The 20,441-nt window shown below is 45.5% G+C and overlaps 1 protein-coding gene across 4 annotated transcripts; it reads left to right on the forward strand.

Annotated features, from left to right (window-relative positions):
- Positions 1-409: 409 nt before the first annotated feature.
- Positions 410-20,199, forward strand: DYRK2 (dual specificity tyrosine phosphorylation regulated kinase 2). Of its 4 annotated transcripts, none has more exons than XM_060279647.2 (3): positions 410-1,242; positions 2,211-2,356; positions 16,902-20,199. In XM_060279647.2, the coding sequence occupies exons 1-3, from the start codon at positions 1,161-1,163 to the stop codon at positions 18,501-18,503; spliced, it is 1,830 nt and encodes a 609-aa protein (XP_060135630.1). In that variant the 5' UTR covers positions 410-1,160; the 3' UTR covers positions 18,504-20,199. The 4 variants fall into 4 exon arrangements, with proteins under 4 accessions (XP_060135630.1, XP_034983670.1, XP_034983669.1 ...); XM_035127778.3 differs by having other exon boundaries at positions 414-1,242; positions 2,208-2,356; XM_035127779.3 differs by lacking the exon at positions 2,211-2,356 and having other exon boundaries at positions 413-1,242.
- The last annotated feature ends 242 nt before the right edge of the window (positions 20,200-20,441 follow it).

Below are 20,441 nucleotides of genomic sequence, written 5' to 3' on the forward strand. Positions count from 1 at the left end.
GGGAAGCCCCCTCGAGGTCCGAGCGTCGCCCACTCGCCCGCTCTCGCTGAGGAAACGGGCCTGAGGGGGGAAAGCGGGCCGCGGTGGGGACGCCCAAGCGCGCCTTTCCTGCGCGGATCCAGCGAGGCGTGTAGGGCAGCAGGTGGCAAGGTGGCGATATTCGTGCTTAGAAGCATGAGGGAGGAGAAGAGGCTGGGCTTTTTGCACGGACTCCAGTCACGGACTGGCTTCTGTGTGTGTTGTGACCAGCATGAAGTGGGGGCCGCCCAGCTCCCCTTTCGCCGTGCCCTCCGCCTCCCTCTTCTTTCCCCACTCCTCATCTCTTCCCCCCCCCACTTCCTAGGGAGGGGGAGAGGAAGGGGACGGTCCCTCCAGCTCCGCCGCCGAGCAGAGGACAGCTGCAGCCCCGCCGGGAGAGGCGAGAGGGCAGGGAGGACATCGGGCTGCTGCTGCTGCTGCGAACCCCTCTCCCTCCCTCCCTCCCCGGCGGGGTGGAGACTGCTGCTCCTCCCGCCTCAGTTTTCTTTTGCCCGCCCCCCGACGACGACGACGCGCGGCCTGTTGGGTTTTTCTTTGAAAGTGAAAGCGCCCTGGGCGCGCAGAGGCAGCGGGAAAGGCTTGCGCGGCTGCGTTAGACGGGAGGGAGAAGGGGGAGCGGAGGGCGGAGATTGCAAGCCCCCCCCCCCCGCGCACTCAGGGCGGGCTCGGTTTGTTCCTGTCGCTGAGAGGAGAGAGGAGGCGGAGGGATTCTCGCTGAGCCGCCTTCGCCGCCGCCGTTTCCTGACGCGAAGGGACTCGGGGATCCTGGAAACTGGCGGGGTGATGTGTTTGGGCCGGGGGGCGGCGGCGGCGCTTTTGCTGCTGCCGCCGCCTCTGTTGCCGCTGGAGAAAGGAGGCGACGACGACGAAGAGGAAGAGGAGGAAGACAAGGGGGCTCGGGCCAGGGGGGGCCGTTGCCCGGCGGGCCCGGGCTTGGGGGGGAGACGGATGCCGCGGAGCAGCGCGCGGCTGCGGGGTGTAGTTGTTGCTGCCGCCGCCGCCGGCGAGGGGAAGGGTCGGAGAGGCCGAGCCGGAGAAGGAGCGGAGGAGGCAAAGATCAGGAGGAGCCGCCGCGGCAGCAGCAGCAGCCCTGAAATGTCTTCCCCTCTCCTCCAGCGGCCATGTTAACCACCAGGAAACCTTCTGCCAGTGCTGCCGGGGCTGCGGGAGCCGGCGGAGCCGCGGCTGCTTCGTGCCCAGCCGGTAAGGAGGACGAGGCGTCGGCAGAGGAGCGAACCACTTTCACTTAACACAGCCCCTTTGCCCCCCACGCGCCCCCCCCAGCCCATGCCGAGCGCTGCAGACCGAGCCCTAGCGGGTGTGTGTGCCGTGTGCGCGCTTCATCCTTTCTCTTCAGCTGCTCCTCCAAAAGTGGTGGTGTGCGGGGAAGACACGTCTCTGCACGTTGCTGCTGCTCCCCCCCCCCCCAAAAAAAATCAAAGTCTTCCTGCGCTCGGCCTGGGAGCGTTTCGCAAGTCAACGAGCTTTTCTCTCTCGAACCGGGAAGTTTGGGTCAGTTCGCAAGTGGGAAGGGCAACTCGAACACGTCGGGGAGGGGGGGGGTGTTTGTGTTTCTCAGAGAAAGGGCTGCCTTGAAAGCGGGAGGGGAGGAGAGGAGAGTTCTTGGTCCTCCCGATTCTGGACTGATAATCGGGGTGGGGAGACCGAGGTGATGTCGCTGTTTCTGGGGAGAGGGTTGGTCTACTTCTCGCAGAGGCGAGAGGTTGGATACCGGATTGGAGGCGTTAATTCCTGCCCTCTTCACAGCCAGACAGACGGTGCGGGGAGGGGGGGGGCGTGAGCAAATCCAACTTGGCTCCCCACTTATGCTCCTAATGGTTGTGGGTTAATCGTGGATGAAAGGTTTAACTGGGTTAACGAGCGATGGCCACCGCTCTCATTCGCCCTCTGTGCTCACAGACTCCTCTCTCCGCGCGTGTCCTCTGGCGGTGGTGGTGCCACGTTTGTGGATTAGCTCCTCATGATCCCGCAAACAATATTGCGATGGCAGCAGGCTGGAGGAGAAGGAGAGGGGCCCTGGTGGGGAGGGGGCTCCTTCGGCTCTCTTTCCCATTTCCTGAGCCACTTTCCCCTGCCTTTGAACCGAAGCCTGCTCGATCTCGCTCGGCTCTCCGTGGCGCTCAGCAGCTCTCTTCTCCCTTCCTCAGCAGGCAGCCGGGGAGGAGGCGACAGCGCCCGCCAGTTCCAGTCTTCCCCGGGGATCGGGGCCGGAGGGGCCTCCCGGGCGGGCGCGGGGACCGGGCCGCCATCCCCCATCGCTTTGCCGCCGCTCAAGCCCAGCAGCGCCGCCCACACGGTGAGACGGAGACACGGGATGGGGAGTTGGGTGGGTTGGTGGTGGGGCCCTGTATTTAGCCTATTATTTGCAATGGGAAGTGAAGCCTGTCAGCCCTTAACCCCTCCAGCTTAAGTCCTCTCCATTCTCAGAATACTGTGCCAGCCTCTCACAAGCCTCCCCCCTCCACCAGCCCCCCCCAATCGCTCCTCCTCTCCGGAGTATTAATAGCAATAAATGTGCTAGGTACAGTCAGGCTGCCAGCCAGCCTGTCTGAGTGGGATCTGTGAATGAGCCGAGGAAGGACACCGGCTGAGTATGGAGGAGCCCTATTAATTATCCACAGCATGTCTCAACACGTCTTGGTCCTGTTACCGGTCTGGTTTCAACAGGTAATTCTGTGGAGATGGGAAAGAGAAGGGAGAAGGCAACTTTCTCAGCTGCTTAGGGATCTTGCCCTCATTGAATCTTCCCTGTGGCACCATGGGCCACTTAGATAATGTTAGGCTCTGGGTTTAATGGTCTCATGCCCCTCCTTCCCACCGCCACTCTCTAGGTGGCAATGTGTGTTTTTTCACTTGCACCAAATTTGTGGCAAGCCAGTCTTTGCTTCATGTACAGGGGGGGAGGGAGTGCTGTTTGTTCCACTGCTTGGTGGAGGAGTCTGGAGAGCACCACTGTGTGATGAACAGTTTTGGGTGGAGGTGGAAGAGCAGTCGGGTCAGGTCACCTGTGACTTTGAGTCATGCCAGTGTGCTTTTATCACATCTGCTGTGGCCACTTTTCCCAGTACAAGCAACAAATCTCCACCCCACCCCCCAGGTAGTTTGCTGGAGCTGTCCCTGAAGCTGCCCCATGAGGCGTGGGTCTCTATGAGTGAGTGGGTGACTTTTGTCTAAAGGTAAAGGGACCCCTGACCATTAGGTCCAGTCATGACTGACTCTGGGGTTATGGTGCTCATCTCACATTATTGGCCGAGGGAGCCGGCATACAGCTTCCAGGTCATGTGGCCAGCATGACAAAGCCGTTTCTGGCGAACCAGAGCAGCACACGGAAACGCCGTTTACCTTCCCGCTGTAGCGGAACCTATTTACCTACTTGCACTTTGACGTGCTTTCGAACTGCTAGGTTGGCAGGAGCTGGGACCGAGCAATGGGAGCTCACCCCGTCACGGGGATTCGAACCGCCGACCTTTTGATCGGCAAGCCCTAGGCTCTGTGGTTTAACCCACAGCACCACCCGCGTCAATTTTGTCTACTTACCTGCAAACCTGGGGCATGAACTGCATCCGAGTCTGTGCTCCACAGATTTCAAACAACAGGAGAGTAAAAGAAACTACTCTGCCAGTCACCACTGTGTGGAGGGCAGCCCTTGTGTTTTTACTGAGTGAAGTCACTGAGGGTTTGGGTGCTGCAATGCTTTCTAGGGCTTCCTTCCTCTTAATAAGGCAGACCCCCTTCATGCTTCAGCCTCTTCCATGGTCGAATGAGTGTTTGGAGAAAAGAGGCAGAAATAGCTTTGGAAAGTAGGCTAACCACTTCATTACTGAAGAGTGACCTTCTTTCTCAGACTGAAAAATTAAGTTTCCCCTCCTAATTGTCAGAACATTTCAGATAGATTGCCCACTCCTAGTGGAACAACAGGGTCACTAAGTGGGTGAGAGAATGGCATTGTGATTGTAAACACAGTTAAATTAAGCAAATGGGTGTTATCTGGTGGAATTACTTACAGGGCTATGGTTCCTTATCTTCCTGTTGTAGCTAATCTGCTGGGATGCAATCTCCCAAGCTTGATGGTTATGAAGGGTGGAGAAAGATTGTCCATCAGGCCAGAAATAACCTATAACCTGCATAACGGTGGTGTAGCAGCAGCCTTGAACCTGAAAAAGAGAAGTAACGCTCACTTCCATGAAAGCTCTGGTCCTCTATATTTCTTTGATGTAGCAATTGCATTTTTCGAATTCTCTCTTACTTTTTAAAGGTATGACTGATGCAATTTCTTAGTTGTAAGATAAATTGTGGGTAGGTGGTGCTTAATTTCTGCAAACAAACAAAAAGCTTGCAGGGCTTACATTGGGCTGCAAGTCTTTGACCTGGAAATCCCTTTCCTCCAAGATATGTGTAGTGCTAGTGGCTGTGGGTGGAGGAGAAAAGGAAGCATATGTTCAGAGACACTATTCTTGTAATAGACTTACAGAAGAAGTGTGCATGCACACGAAAGCTCATACCAATGACAAACTTAGTTGGTCTCTAAGGTGCTACTGGAAGGAATTTTTAAATTTTGTTTCGATCATTTTTAGATTGATTCCTAATATTGAAAATCAATTCCAGAGCCAAACTAGGTCTAATTAAAACCTGATGCAAGGGAGGACATATCCACATTTGGAGATCAGCATTGCACTTCCAGTGTTCCAGTGTCATTAAGATGATCATTCAATGGCCTTAAATATACATGTATTACATCAAGAAGGATGCATACATGTTATATGGTAGTGGATGTATGCTAGTAGTGTGACTTCCGTGTAGTATGGCCATTGCAGATAGGAGGGAATATTGTTTATTTCACATGGTAAGTGTTGCCATGCAAAAATGCATGCTGAGTATGCTCAAATCCTGAGCAAGGGCTCCCTTTTATTTAGAAGTGCCTGTAGACCAAAACATTTCAGGTCCATTTAACTTTTCTGGAGGTGAAAAGGAGTGAAATGGCTGGATGCAATGTTAGGTCAGGGGAAAACATGTGGAAATTTGCATTTTCCTTTGCTTTTTCTCCCCGTGGATTTGCAATGACTAAAAGGTTCAACCATAAGGGGCTCTTCGAGTGGTTGAAGATCTTTTTTGGTGGGGCTGGATTCTCCTTGATGACAACAATCTGATCCCACCTACATATAATGTTTTCTCCAGCCTTGCAAAGTTGGAAAGGTTGATACCACACAGGGAGAGGTACAACTTCCCCCCTTGAATAAAACTAACCCATGAATTTAATAATCCCCTTCTTAAAAGAAAATATAATCCTCAAAAAGACAATCTCCTATCACTCTTCTTACTCAATAGGTTATTAATGGTCTGCATTCAAATTCTCCTACAGTTTTGTCCCTTTATCAGACTTGATCCTAGTTTGATTTTACTCATAGAATAATATGAGAGTCTGAAGCCAGAGATGGGAGATTTCTCAAATGCCTAAGTGATCTCATATGGGGAGGTGCTGTTTGCCTTAAAAGAAGCTTTGGCTTGTGCTCTGTATTTATGGCAACCTGTGTTGCTAAGCAGATGGACGACTGTGTGTTATGAGTGGAGCTTTCTCAGACGATATGGCTTTGTTCCATCCCCCAACACTTCCATTGCACTGAAAGTCTCTGATCACAGAGTTTTTTATTCTGTATGAGGGGCCTTCACTCACTTTCCTTTAAGATTATTTGCTTCTAGTGTTCTCTCTCAGTCCAGCTGTTTTCTTTCTTAACCTGATCCTGTGTTTAGCACCCTCTGCTTGGCCTTGGGTAGCTGGCGTTCAGAACCCTGTTTAACCATAAAACTCAGTAGGTGGTCTTTAACAAGTCTCTCTTGGCCTCAGCCCCATCTGTAAAATGGAAATGAATGCCCACTGGGATATTGTGATTAAAGCACTTCACTTATTTTAAAGAAACTTTGTAAGTGAATGATAACAATAGCACAACATCTATTCCCCAATCTCCACATCCTCGTCTCATTGCTACCTTGTCTTCATCATCCCATATGTTTCTCGTATCCATGCCATGTTGAAGCGCATATGATTTCCCTTGCCTGTTTGCTTACAGCAACATGCCCTCCCACTCTCACAACATTTACCTGTGAACATTACCTGTTTTCACTTTCCTTAAGTTCACTCCCCTCTGTGCTGTTAGTCATGCAGTTTAGTGCCTTTCTCCAACTCCTGGGAAACTTTGGCCCATTTCATTGCCACCACACCCAGCAATTCTAATCTCAGATTCCTCTGCAGTCTGGTCAGCACATTATGGCTGCCATGGAAGCTATTGTATTGAAAAGCACCTGAACCACATGATGGCATGTTCCTCATGGGCAGCTTACTTTGAGATCATCGCTACCATGTACAGTTATTTAAACTGGCACCCATGCAATAGCAATGTATTGCAAAAGGTGCCTGGATATCTGTGTGCTGAGAGGTCCAAACTGGGAGGTGAGGCAGGGGGAAACCAAGCTGCCGGACCAGTAGCCTGCTATTTCAACAAAAGCTGGCCAAGCCTCACAAAAGAAAACCTGGTCAAGCCTCACCAAAGTCTCTGCCATAGATTTAAATTTTGTAGAGGAAAATTGTAAGAGATGGAATGGTTCTCTCCTAAATCTGATATATATGTGTATCTCTCTCTGCCCCCCTTGCAATCTGCTTATAGTGTGGAGGAATTCATTCTCACTGTCAGATGCTGTTTACATACAAAGTCAATCAATTAAAATCAGGATTTAAGTCATGAAGGAAAGGGGGGGATTCAATCTTTGATTTAAAGCAAGTTCCCTATTTTGAAATGCACATGTTTCCTGAACAAGCATGCAAAGCAACTTGTTCCTATGACAGCTAAAACACACTGGTTGCAATGCAATGGTGCCTTATAAAACCTAGGAACAGAATCCAAAACTTTTGACCGTGCCCTTTGAATTGCCAAATTATGTTGTTTTAAAGACGGGATATATATTTTTACTTGGCCCTGTATACATATGCAAGGATAGTGAGCAGTATCACCTACATGAAGGCTAACACTTTAATATAGTACACATTTATTTAGAAGCCTTGTTGATCAAAGGAAGTAAACATGTCTACTATTAGAATGTAACAATTGTCGAGAACTTTTCAGAAATGAGGAGGGATAACTACTGGGCCAATTATTGGTTCTTCAGAAAGGTAGTGTCCCTTTTGTTGATTACCATAGCTATAAATATTCACCCTCTGAAAACTGAAGACAGTGCAAAGCTTAGACACTTGGAAGGCATAAGTCAATTTTCATATGGGCTCAGTAGATTAGTAGATCAGTCGATCATGGTGCTCAAAGGATAGATTGAGATATTCCAGTAGTTCTGTCAATGATTTGCAGTAGATTAGCAAGTGTTTCTGAATTAATTGTTTAACCATAGTAACGTAAGAAAACCGGGGGAGGGGGGGTGACCACAAGTAGATTTTTGTGTGAAAGGACTGAGAGTTCAGTTCTGGTTGTTGTTGTTTAGTCGTTTAGTCGTGTCTGACTCTTCGTGACCCCATGGACCATAGCACGCCAGGCACTCCTGTCTTGCACTGCCTCCCGCAGTTTGGTCAAATTCATGTTCGTAGCTTCAAGAACACTGTCCAACCATCTTGTCCTCTGTTGTCCCCTTCTCCTAGTGCCCTCAATCTTTCCCAACATCAGGGTCTTTTCCAGGGAGTCTTCTCTTCTCATGAGGTGGCCAAAGTATTGGAGCCTCAGCTTCAGGATCTGTCCTTTCAGTTCTGGTACTGAAAACAAATCCCTGAGCTGAGCAAGTGCTCAGAGGTACCTCCCCTGATTCTTTATTCTATGTATATATCAGTCTCCCTGTGCCACTGGTTTTTTTAAAAAACAACAACAACAACAACAACTGGTTTTGGTTGCTGGATCTAGGTGTTCATAATAAACAAAGGAGATCACAGAATCTAAACCTTCCCTCCCGCCCCACGTTCAGTAGATAACCCTGGTAATGGCTTTCTTGGTCACTGGGTCATATGGGAAGCCCGCCATGATGTGTGCAACAAGTGGGACCTGTAACAAAATATTAGTGTGGAGTGCTCCTTTTTTGTTTCTCAGTCAAGTCAGCCAGTCATGTCCACCTCTAGGGTATTCCAGTACATTCCCCATCCCACCTGGTCATCTATTATTACCATTTTAGTCAGCATCCTGTGGTCATTGGGCATTTGGGTTTTTTTGTCCCCCTCAAGGTTAACCCCCCCCAAAAAAATACCTTGGGGGTTCTCCAGACCCTGCTGATACCTCCCTGCTGTTTGTGAATGATGCCCTTTGGGTGGCAAAAGGATCCATAGTCATCTGTGTCTTTCACAGAGGTATTGACGATGTTTTGTTTACAATGCTCAGAAGTCAGGCATTTTCCTCTCCCCTGAGCTCTTCCTGTTACACTGAGAAATAGCCCTTAAATCAATTCCTTGTTACATTATCATAATTCAGTTTGAAGATCGTGCAAACTTTTATCCTTTTTGTTCGTAATAAGTTCAAATTATATTCATTAAATGAAATTTAATTAAATATATTATAGCATCTATTTTGTAAAAAAAAAGCACATTCAGTTTATTAAAACAGAAGCTTACTGCTTGTTGACAATCAGATTTAAATTTAAGAAATCTGATTCTTTTTGTGTGGTCATCCTTTTTTTAAAAAAAAATAAAAAATACGATGAAGTGCTTCTTCCCGCACCACTAAATAATTGCAATCACCAAGTGAAAATGGAGCCTATTTGTACACTCTGAATTACATAACATTGATTAACTGTCCCTTTAAACACATTTGCTAATAAAATTATTTGTTGCATTTAAAGCCTATTTTTCCTCCAAGGAGCTCAAGCCAGCGTATTTACTTTCACCCCATTTTTATCTTTGCAGCAACCCTGAGAAGTAGGTTGAGCTGAGAGACAGTGATAGTCTCAATTGATATGCCCAATCAATCACTGCCCTGTGCAGGAAAACATTCCACGTGATAAAGGAGTTGGGCCTTTAGTGTAGTGGCCCCTGCACTTGGAGCTCCCTGCCATCACACGTTAGACAGACACTGCCTCTGTTGTCTTTTCAGTGCCTACTGAAGACCCTTTCAACAGACCTTTTAAGTGGAGATCTTTATCCCAATCTGCAGCTGTATTTTAAACTATTTTCTAACTGTTTACATTCAGAATTGTTTTTAAATGTTTGTGTTGTTTTTATAATATGGAATTGTTGTAACTATTTTATATTTTCATTGCTTTTACACTTTTCTTGTTTTGCGGATGCAACTGTTTTATTTGTTTGATTGTTGTTTATTTAATTTTTGTAGCCCATCCTGGGACCTTGTGGTGAAGGGTGGGTAAAAAAATATGCAATTAAAAGTGTTGGCCAGATCACCCAGCGAGCTTCACGGCTGACTCGGGATTTGAATCCACTCTTGAACTCCTGGTATCCATGGTTCTAGTCCAACATTAATCATGGATTCCCTGCAGGGTCAACATATTTACTATGCTTTTATTCCCTGTGAGCCAGTTTGAACATCGGAAAATGAGCCAGTGCTGTGCTTCACATCTCTGAAGCCTGCCAGCTCTTCCTCAGTACCCTAAGGCTTGATTTTGGCAGTAAGAAGCAGCAGCAGCTATATAATAAACTATTCTGGGTTTAGGTTAAGTGTCCCATTGATCAGTCTGTATCCAATGCAATCTGTTTAATCCCGAGCACCTTCCAAGTTAAAACTTTGTTCAGGAGGAATTGTCTTTGCATTCCTGAAATTGACGCAATCAAGTTTTCACCCCTTGTATCAGAGATGGGGAACTTGTGTCCTTCAAGATGTTTAACTACAACTCCCAGCATCATCCCTGAGAATGAGCCATACTGGCTACGGCTGGTGGAAACCAATGACATGGGCAGGGCCAGAGCTTATCCACTCCTGATGTATGCAATCCATTGTAATTTTTACAGCAGTCAGAGATGTATGAATTTTCATGTCAAATTTAGCATCTCTACTGATGTCCGCCATAGCAAGTTTTTTGGGGGATGTATTGGAAGACCGGTCAAAACCGCACCATACCTGTTTTATAGTCTTTGGAAAGAAAAAATGCACCAAAGGGGAAATCCAACACTCCAGTTCATGGGCCCTTTTCCATTTCCCCCTTGCCTTTCTTTTTATTATAAGAATAAATGCAAAATTCAAGGCAGAGTTTCTTCAGTCTGTAAAGCTCCCTGTAATTCCCGTGACAAGGCAGAGATAATTACAACTTTAAAAACATGACAATTAATTACAGTACTGTTGTTTTGTAAAAGAAAAACCCTTGAAATTTGGGAATCAAGACTGAATATGCCTATTTTAAAAAGCCCATGGAGGCATTCAAGACAGGAAGAGGAAAGGAGAGGGAACAAAGCAAAGACCTCTTTACTTGGGAGAAGCATTTCCATGGAGTTTTTAATAAAGCCTTTTCTGTTTGTTCTCTCATTAGTTCTACTGTTCCCATATACACAAATTGCAGCTGAAATAAATGGCTGTAAAGCATGTTTCACCTGATACCCCCATATGCTTTGCTATATGATGAGCAGCACAGCTGCAGCCGGCTGTCTTGAACAATCCTGCAGAGGAAAATATCTTCTAGAACAGCCACTTTGGAGCATTCTGTTGCTTTCCTAGATTATTTTCTCCCTTGCTCTGACATAACTTTCTAATGCTTTTATTGATTTATAACAAATAAGCCAAACAGAACAAGAGCATAGCAGGAGCCATAGTCCCAACAAAACAGAAAGTAGATGCCATATCAAAGAGATATGACATCCAGATTTTATGATATCCAAATTTCATGATCTGCCATGGACAAAGAGTTATGTACACCTGATTCTGTTGTACAAGATACTAAGTTTCACCAGATGACATAGACTTGTTCTGGGTTCTCCTTGCCTTTAGAAAAATGTAGTGTGAAGAAGAGCCCTGCTTTTAAGATACAACTATGATTTCTTTTGATGAGAAGTTTAGGTTACTAGCTGACCTCATTGTAAAGTGGTTGATGCCAGGAGAGGCTAGCCTGCTTATCACATATGGTAACTGCCTGATTCCACAGGAACAACAGCGGTGGGAACAGAAAACAGTTAAAAATACATGCCTAGCATGGACAGATGGGGTTTCTTCTAGAGAGGTAGGAAGGCTTCACATCTACTCTTTCCTCCTAATCCCTTTCATCAGCTAACTACTACTGTCTAGTGGTGGTTAAAGGTGAGGTCATGACTACATGCTTCGGAACTGGGCATTTCCCCAATGTACACACCACTGAGTGAAATCTTCTCCCATTGGATCCTCATCACCATGTCTCTACTTTCTAGGCCCTAATTGGCCCTCTTCAGGCCTACTACCACCATGAAGTATGCAAGTTTGAAAAGCTAATTCTTCTGCCTCTGGAATATGTTTTGGAACTGCCCTGTGATTCTCAGATGAAAGGCAGTATAGTAGTAGTAGTAATATATATATAAAAGGTCCATGTTAGTGTTTTATGACCTTTCTCCGCAACCGCTTGACCGATTGCGTTGCAATTTGGACACAAATTTCACATCTACGGCAGGTAAAGCAGGTAAATTCACAAATTGCGTTGCAATTTGGACACAAATGTCACATCTACGGCAGGTAAAGCAGGTAAAACCCACTGTTTCCTAACACAAAACTCAGACAGCCAGGGATGCTGGGAGTACAGGAGAGGTTGCACAACAGCAGCCTCTAGCAGCAGCTACACTGCTACTGCAGGTAGGAAAGCTTCCCTCTCCATAACATCTCTGCTCGACTTTGCAGACTAGGCTGAGTAGAGGTGGGGGCTCTCCTGGGTGTGGGTGGGGGGAGGAGGGGGCGGGAAAGGTCATGGGTTGGGACAGGGTAGGGCCAATCACAGGGATGAGCCACAGCAACACGTGGCCGGGCCAGCAAGTACCCGGTAATAATAATATAATGCCATTACACTTGCATAGGGCTAGTGGGTTAAATTAATATGTACCTAGATTAAGGAACTAATAAGCAAGATGGAGGTAAACACTGATTTGATTTCCTTTATCTCATCTGCCTTCCAGCTTTCTTTCCAGTAACTTTGTGCAGTGTACTGTAATGCATCACATAATTTGGAACTCTGTGCTGACTAGTGATTTGGCAACCCAGAAATGTATCTCAAGCTTAATAGTATGTCCATGGTGCAAATTAGCTAGGGAGAGCGGTGATGGTGGGGAACCTTGCAAATTGGCAAATGGGAAGGTTCGTCATCTCACAGATTTATTCCAGGTTATTCTCCCCTCCTTGTTTAGGTACCCTCTGTTTGAGGACAGGAAGGGAATTAGGAGGTGGTGGTAGTGTGACCTCAGACAAGAGATGAGGCAGGATTGGGATAAGCCCCTGGTGCAAGAGGGAAGAAGTTTTGTTAGTTTCCCATGAGATTGCAGTCTCTTTTACCTTGAGGGTTCCTTAACTTACAAGAGGGTGCAGAGATGATTGCTAGAAAGAGTAGTAGAAAAGCCTTCTTTAGTGGCTGAGAATAATCCTGTTCTACTTTGCATCCAAGCCAGCATCTAGAGGAATGACTCTTAAATTCTGTATGAATCCCTGGAAGCTTGTCATGGGTTCCACAGTAAGCAGACAAGCTTTCTTGAAAGGCAGCAATTCTGCCATTACCAGCATTGCCTTCTAATGTGCAGCCACAGGGGAGTGTTGGGTGTGTTCTGGAACACACTGTCTGGTCACTCATGGTGTTGGTAGGACCTGAAAGGTCTGGCCAATGATTCCCATAACCCAGGGTACTCTGCAGCACACAGGGATCCAGTGATAGAAATCAATCAGTTCCTCAGCAGAAAAAAAAATCCATATGGAAAGTCTGAACTTATGTTGGTTCAGATGCCTCATCCATGCTGGTGATAAAGCAGGTTTGTAAGAATTCATCTTTCCTGGGAATGACTGATTCTGCTGAAGAACATACCGTATGTCTGGATCTTCAATTCAGATAGAAAATAGCATTGTGCAAGTCAGCCTTTGTTGCATTAGATTCCAAACTACTTGCAAACTGGGTGTCCCAAAGGGTTTTCTGTGTTTTGGCTCTTCTGTCAGTTTCAGCAGCTAGTGAAGAAGTGAAACTTCCTTAACTCTCTGGCTGGGTTCATATTTGGCAGCTGGTCACCCATTCAGATGTTTCTTTGACTGACTAGAGGCGTGTGGTTAGCAAGTGTATGATTAACTTCCCTTTTCTCATTCATGTTTCTAAAACTAGGAGAGGCTCCCAACATGTTTTCAGAACTTATTGGTTTTGGAGTATGATGAGTTTCCAAGCTCCCATTAGCTGTAAGAATTGTTTCAGCGGTTTTATCTCATACATTTCCAAGGAGCACCCATGGAATGAAATATACCATAGGTTGGGGAAGAGGAGCCATCAGGAGGGCTGGAACTTGAGCTCCCCCAGCAGTGGCAAACCAGCGCCCTATGTACGCTAAAATTTGGTACCCCTATCTCTTACGCTCCATTCTACAGTATTGTTTTGGTGCCCCATTAAGTGTGGCACCCCATGCAACTGCACCAACTGGTGTCACTTATATGGTGAAAACTTGTTCACCTAATTTCCAACAGGGCAGAATTAGCTACTTGCCATTGGAAGGCAGGAGCTGTATATGGTGTGTCTGTTTTGTTCCTTCCTAAGCTGGCAGAAGGAATAAAAGCTTTTTCAGCTACTCCACTCTGTCAAGAAGTTGGAATCTCTTTGATTAATTCTGTTTGGTTTTACTTAACTGCATTATCACAACTATGACAGGGCAGGTTCAGTGTGCACTGGAAGGGCATAAAAGTCAGAGAAGACAGTGACGAAGATCTAAAAGCATCAGAGTGGCAAAAGAGGACGTATACAAACTAACCTCTCATGGCTGATTTTCTCAAGGGGATCCAGGGTTGTAAGTCATCTCCTGGGACCTCTGTAGCCTCATTTATCCCAATGCTAATTGTCTTGGAGTTGATGTTGCTTAAAGTCCTCCTTGGTGCACAATTAAAATGTAGGGGCTGTGATGAACATAGGCCAGTTTTACCACTGACCCTGGCTCTCAAGCCAGGGTGGGATCTCTTGCCAATTGTGAGCTGCAGGAAAGCTTTCGCCTTGCTAGCAAATATGTTTGCATGGATGCATTGTTGTTGGTTTAACTAGTTTAATTACAGAGCACTTTTTTTAAAAAAAATGAAGTTGTGGCCCAAGGGTATGTGCTGTGTTCTGTGTCTTCATTTCAGGGGAGTGAGTGAATCATGAAGCCATTTCTGCATAATTGGGTTCCTTGCTTTTTTGAAGTGTTCATGATAGTGTGTAGACTACCTGTGTATGTACACTCTTTATACACATTGACTCATTTCAAACCTCTGAGCTCAGAGCCAGGAACAGCAGAATGTGCTCCATATCTTGAATATACACAGATAGCTGAATGATTGAACAGGACTCAGGCTAGGGCTGCAATTTCTGTAATCAGATATTATTATATTTTGTTGGTTACCGGGTACTTAATGATGTGGGTTCTCTAGATGATGCACAATTAAGCAATTTAAAACATGAAATCAACATAATACAATCAAAATACACACCAAAATCCAATAAAATTCAGCCCAACATACAATCCTATACATCACCAAGTTTAACTTCACAGATAGGCTGAGTTTAGAAATCATTTAGAAATCATTTACTCCATTCAACTGGAGTTAAAGGGGAGTGTACCACAGAGTATGTGATTTTAAGAGTGCTGCTTACAGTTACACTAATGTTTTTTCCCCAGTCCTATGGTAACATCAGCTAGAGTGGGGATAGGCTAGTTGAATTTATTTCATTTATATCCAAGAGTGAGCACAACAGAGTCACAGGGGAATGCAACTTAAAGCTCATTTTCATGACCAGCTGAAATACGAGTGTGGCTGCTCGTGCTGATTTTTAGTTGTCACATACAGAAGAAATGTTGTGTTCCAATACTATTTTCATTTTTTTTAAAGAAACAAAAAAAGGAAACATGAACACTACCAGATGGGTGGTCTTTGGATGCGGATGAGAATGGCATCATCCAGTTATCTTCCTTTGTTGTGGCATGTACTGCGCTACTGTTTGAGAAAGATCCTGTAACCACAGTAGCAGCAGAACTTCTGCAAGCATAAATGGGACTGAAATGACCCTTAACATTTGTGCTGTACGTAGTGAGGGACCACGGTAGTTTGGCCTCGACATGTACATGTGGAAGTGGCCAGCAGGAATGCGTGGGCGGGGCTGCATCGCTCTTCTCTCTTCCCAACACAGGGAGGAAGAAGGGCAAGGCAACAGGAAGTGCACTGTAGGTGCAGGATCAGTAGCACACTGTGCTGATCTCCTCATTGCCTTGTCTCCCTCTCCCTCACGGTAACTGGCAGCAATGGATGGTCTTTGGGAGAGAAGAGAGCAGTGTAGCCCCTCCTGCGCAGCCCTGTCAGCTGCTTCTGCATGTTTGAGGGCCACAACTAATTTCTTAAGTCAGAGAGTCATGACTATATTTTTCAGATGTATATAATTAGCATGGTAACGCACTCATTGTCAGGCCATAGCTCATGCCTTGTGGGATGCCATACAACCTCTATGGATTCAAGTCACTTTGGGTTCTTTGCTTTCCGTGGCAGTCTGAGCACATTCGGAAATGTTACTGCTATCACAATTTCCCCAGCTTTTTGGAACAATCAAGGTTCTTCCTAACTGAGGTGTTCGAAATCACAGGGTATCCTTAAAGTCAGGATGGCAAAATAATGTTGCCCTGATGTCAGAGGCTTTCTGATATTTTGCTGCTTCTGAAGACACTCACTAATGGGAAACAGGGCATTACCTGGAAACCTGACAATATGCTGTGACATAAAGCTGTTGGATTCCCTTAGTCCTCCACATTTATATGCCGTTGTTTCTTTGCAACGTGTTGATTTGTGGTGCAAAGGTGGCAGGTGCATGGGGAATTCTCCCTTAGGGTAAGGGTTTGGCTAATTAAAGTTTGGGTCTTTGAATCCTCTGTTTCAAACACATATGACAACAGCTGAAAAACTTACACTCCTGTATCAATAGAAGTAGCTCTTTATCTCTTTCGAAAGACAGTTTTCTTTTCTTTTTCTTTTTTAAAGTACGGTAATTTTGGCATTGTGGGAAGCAGTAGTCCCCCAGATTTGAAGTATGTTGAACTGCCAAAAATGTGTGCAGGAGGCTGTAAAATAATGAGCACTAGAGACAGATTTTTAATGTATTATTATTGTTATTTTTATATGAAGCTGCTCCAGAAATGTTACATTGAAGAATTAGGGTTAGACATTAAAGGCGTTACAGTATATGAATAAATGACACTGTGACTACAGCAGTTCAATTAGGTGCAAGCATGCACAGTTTCTGGGATAGATGACGAAGCCAGTGGGTATATTGAGAACCCTATGGGTTGGATCCAAACCCCCTTCCTTTAACAGAAGGGATTGATCCAGTTGAGGTTGTCACTGGAAGAAAGTGGGAGAAGATGATTTTTGTGAATTTCTCTTCCTGCAAAACAGCCTACATTGTTCTGGAGGGTCCACTGACTCAATGGAGAACATTTTCAGGGGGTTGCAGATGGAAGGGTGGATAGATCATTGAAAATTACCCCCTTTCCTTCAATGAGAGAGTGAGTCCTTCAGGTGGAGTTCTGTCCACCAGTAGCCTTGATCAACCCCAGTGGTTTAAATGTATGGGACTCTGGGTATAGGGACTTTCGGTGGACAAGTCAGTCACACGTTTTTTTTGAAAAGCCCTATTCCATCAATCTTTTATATTGTTTAGGAAGCCTGTGGTTTTTTTTTTAATGGAAAAAAATATGCTTTATATTTCAGGTTGGTGGAAATAAGCACACAATGAATGAGCACCTACATGTTGCCAGTCACGGGCAGATCCAGGTTCAGCAGCTGTTTGAAGACAACAGCAACAAAAGGACCGTTCTGACGACGCAACCAAATGGGCTTACAACAGTAGCGAAGTTGGGATTGCCAGTGGTGCCAGACAGACAACTGGACAGTGCTCATAGGCGGCAGGGGAGCTCCAGCTCTTTGAAGTCTACAGAAGGGCCGGGGAAGGTGAAAGCCTCCCCCATGATGCCAGATCAAGCAATGAAGCAATACATGCAAAAACTAACAACCTTCGAGCATCACGAGATCTTCAGCTACCCTGAAATATATTTTGTGGGTCCAAATGCGAAAAAGAGGCAAGGTGTAGTTGGTGGTCCAAACAACGGGGGATATGATGACGACCAGGGATCATACATGCAAGTTCCGCATGACCATGTGTCCTACAGATACGAGGTCCTGAAGGTTATTGGGAAAGGAAGCTTTGGGCAAGTGGTGAAGGCCTACGATCACAAGATGCATCAGCATGTGGCCTTGAAGATGGTGAGGAACGAGAAGCGTTTCCACCGTCAAGCTGCAGAAGAAATCAGAATCCTGGAACACCTTAAAAAGCAGGACAAGGATAACAACATGAACGTGATCCACATGCTGGAAAACTTCACATTCCGCAACCATATCTGTATGACGTTTGAGTTGCTGAGCATGAACCTTTACGAGCTCATCAAGAAAAACAAATTTCAGGGCTTCAGCCTGCCCTTGGTCCGCAAGTTTGCCCACTCTATTTTGCAGTGCTTAGATGCTTTGCACAAAAACAGAATAATTCACTGTGACCTTAAACCAGAGAACATTCTGTTGAAGCAACAGGGTAGGAGTGGCATTAAAGTGATTGACTTTGGCTCCAGCTGTTACGAGCACCAGCGTGTCTACACTTACATTCAGTCACGTTTCTACCGCGCTCCAGAAGTTATCCTCGGTGCTCGTTACGGGATGCCCATAGACATGTGGAGCCTGGGCTGCATTCTAGCCGAGCTCCTAACAGGCTATCCCCTCTTACCAGGGGAGGATGAAGCGGATCAGCTGGCTTGTATGATAGAACTGCTGGGGATGCCTTCTCAGAAATTGCTGGATTCATCCAAAAGAGCAAAAAATTTTGTGAGTTCTAAGGGTTATCCCCGATACTGTACCATTACTACCTTGTCCGATGGTTCTGTGGTGCTCAACGGTGGCCGTTCCCGGAGGGGCAAGTTGCGTGGCCCTCCAGAGAGCAGAGAGTGGGGGAGTGCATTGAAAGGATGTGACGACCCTCTCTTCCTTGACTTCTTGAAACAGTGTTTAGAGTGGGATCCTACTTTGCGCATGACGCCTGGTCAGGCTTTGCGGCACCCCTGGCTAAGGAGACGTTTGCCAAAGCCTCCAACTGGGGAGAAGACATCAGCGAAAAGAATAGCAGAAAGCACTGGTGCTATCACGTCAATTTCCAAGTTACCTCCTACTTCAAACTCAGCATCAAAACTGAGAACTAATCTGGCACAGATGACTGATGCCAATGGGAATATTCAGCAAAGGACAGTGTTGCCAAAACTTGTTAGCTGAGTTTGAATAATCTGATGCTGATAAAAAAAACAAAAACAAACATTATGTCACTGAGCCTTACTCATATAAAAGGTAGCTCAGATTTCTATTTTTATTTGCTCGGTAACTTCAAACATTTGTATTTTTTCAGCACTCACTTTAAACGTGTAAGAAAAGTTGGTTTTGATTTTATATATATATATATATAAATAACATGGGGACAATGCTTTAAGTTTTTATACTTTTTTAAAAATGTTTTTTCTTCTAAACAACAGTTAGCCTTACTATGGAAAATTAGTGTGGCACAATAAGTCTCAGTGGCAGGCCACTGGTTGCAACCTAACCATCCTACATTATAGTTTGATGGAGAGCAGGGTCTATGTCCCTCTCCCATCCCATAGTTGATACCGGCATTTCTTGGAGTGAACTTTTAATACTTTCTTATTCCTGGTTTTTGTTATAGCAGTAGATTCCAGTCCTGCAAACATTTACCTGCATTTTTTTTTTTTTGACGATACAGAAAACATTCAGGGGTACAAGTCAGACACTCTGTATGACTCTTTTTAAGAATTTGTATCCATAAGTATGGATAATGAACAGATTTCTACATTATACTTATAAATATTTATTATATAACAGTGAAAAAGTTGCATCCGTAGAGGGCTTCCATCAGGCGCATTCACAGCAGCGCCTTGTGCTTACCCCAGATCTCAATTGGCTGTTTCCTGTCAGGTGTTCATGGTTGCTCTGAATGCTATGGATCCTAGTGTACACCTGTACTGCCATTCCAGCTTCTTTTATACTGTGGGAATAGACAGAGTTTAACAGTTTCAGTAGCTGAGTCCTGCGTCATCCTGTACAGCCTCTGTGTTACCCAGAAGGCTTGTCGGTTTGGTACCTCAAATAGCCTTGGCTGTTCCTTCTGACTCCCATTTTCCAAGCTGTTAGGTCTTTTTGACAGAGGCAGCCAATATGATAGGAGCTACCCTCTTCCTTCCACCAGGTTCTGTACTGTGCAATTCCTAAGGCAACCTCCGGATGGATAACTAGCATTCATTTTTACCCTCTACTCTTTTTATAGGCTGTGAATAACTACTGCAAGGGGTAGCCAATGCGGTGCCTCTCCCAGGTATTGTTGGGCTGAAATGCTCATCATCTAGGCGTGGTTGGCTGTGGCTAATGGAGATTGGTAAATACCACCCCTGAACCACTGGGCTGTATCAAATTAGGCACAAATGTAATTTAGCTTTAGGATTGGGGCCCCATATGGTGATATACACCTGTGCTTTTTTTCCCCTTTCAGTTCTGCCCCACTGATTTCTAAAAGTGGCTTGCTAAATTAGAATATGAAAGGGGATGGGCAAACTGTGTTGAAATGCATTCTCCATAAACAATGGAGACACACTGGATTATTTCTCTTGCTGAGAATGGGTTCAGGCCCAATTTATTGGCTTGGCAAAAGTATCAGGTGTGCTAAAACTCCGAAGGTTTGGCTCAGGACTAGTGCAGTCCCAACACCGCACATGTGCACGGGTGGGGTGATAACATTTGTGCAACGCACAATTGCCACGTTCACCAAGCCCTCACCTAATAGTTCTCCCTCAAATCAGCAGAAGCATTTATTATTATTATTTGTATAAGCATCCTTAAATATGATTAAAATGTTCTTCAGAAATGAACTAGCACCCATACTAGAATGTTAGGTCATATTTTTTTTTTTAAAGGAAGGTGAAGATGTGAACTCTAAAATTTGATGTCATTTCTAAAGGCAAAGTCATGCAAATCGCAATAATTTATGCAGAATTTTAAGCATTCAGAACCCATGACATGCACATTTGTATTCCCCCCCCCACATACACTTTTGCTTGCTTAAAATCACTTAGCCGTTTTTGCATCGTCTATGTATCCTCCAGATGTTTCTACAAAGTCTCTTCCCCACCCCCACCCCAAGACTGTCAT

The sequence above is a fragment of the Zootoca vivipara genome, chromosome 9 (assembly GCF_965207765.1).
Source record: "Zootoca vivipara chromosome 9, rZooViv2.hap1.1, whole genome shotgun sequence".
Lineage (NCBI taxonomy): Eukaryota > Metazoa > Chordata > Lepidosauria > Squamata > Lacertidae > Zootoca > Zootoca vivipara.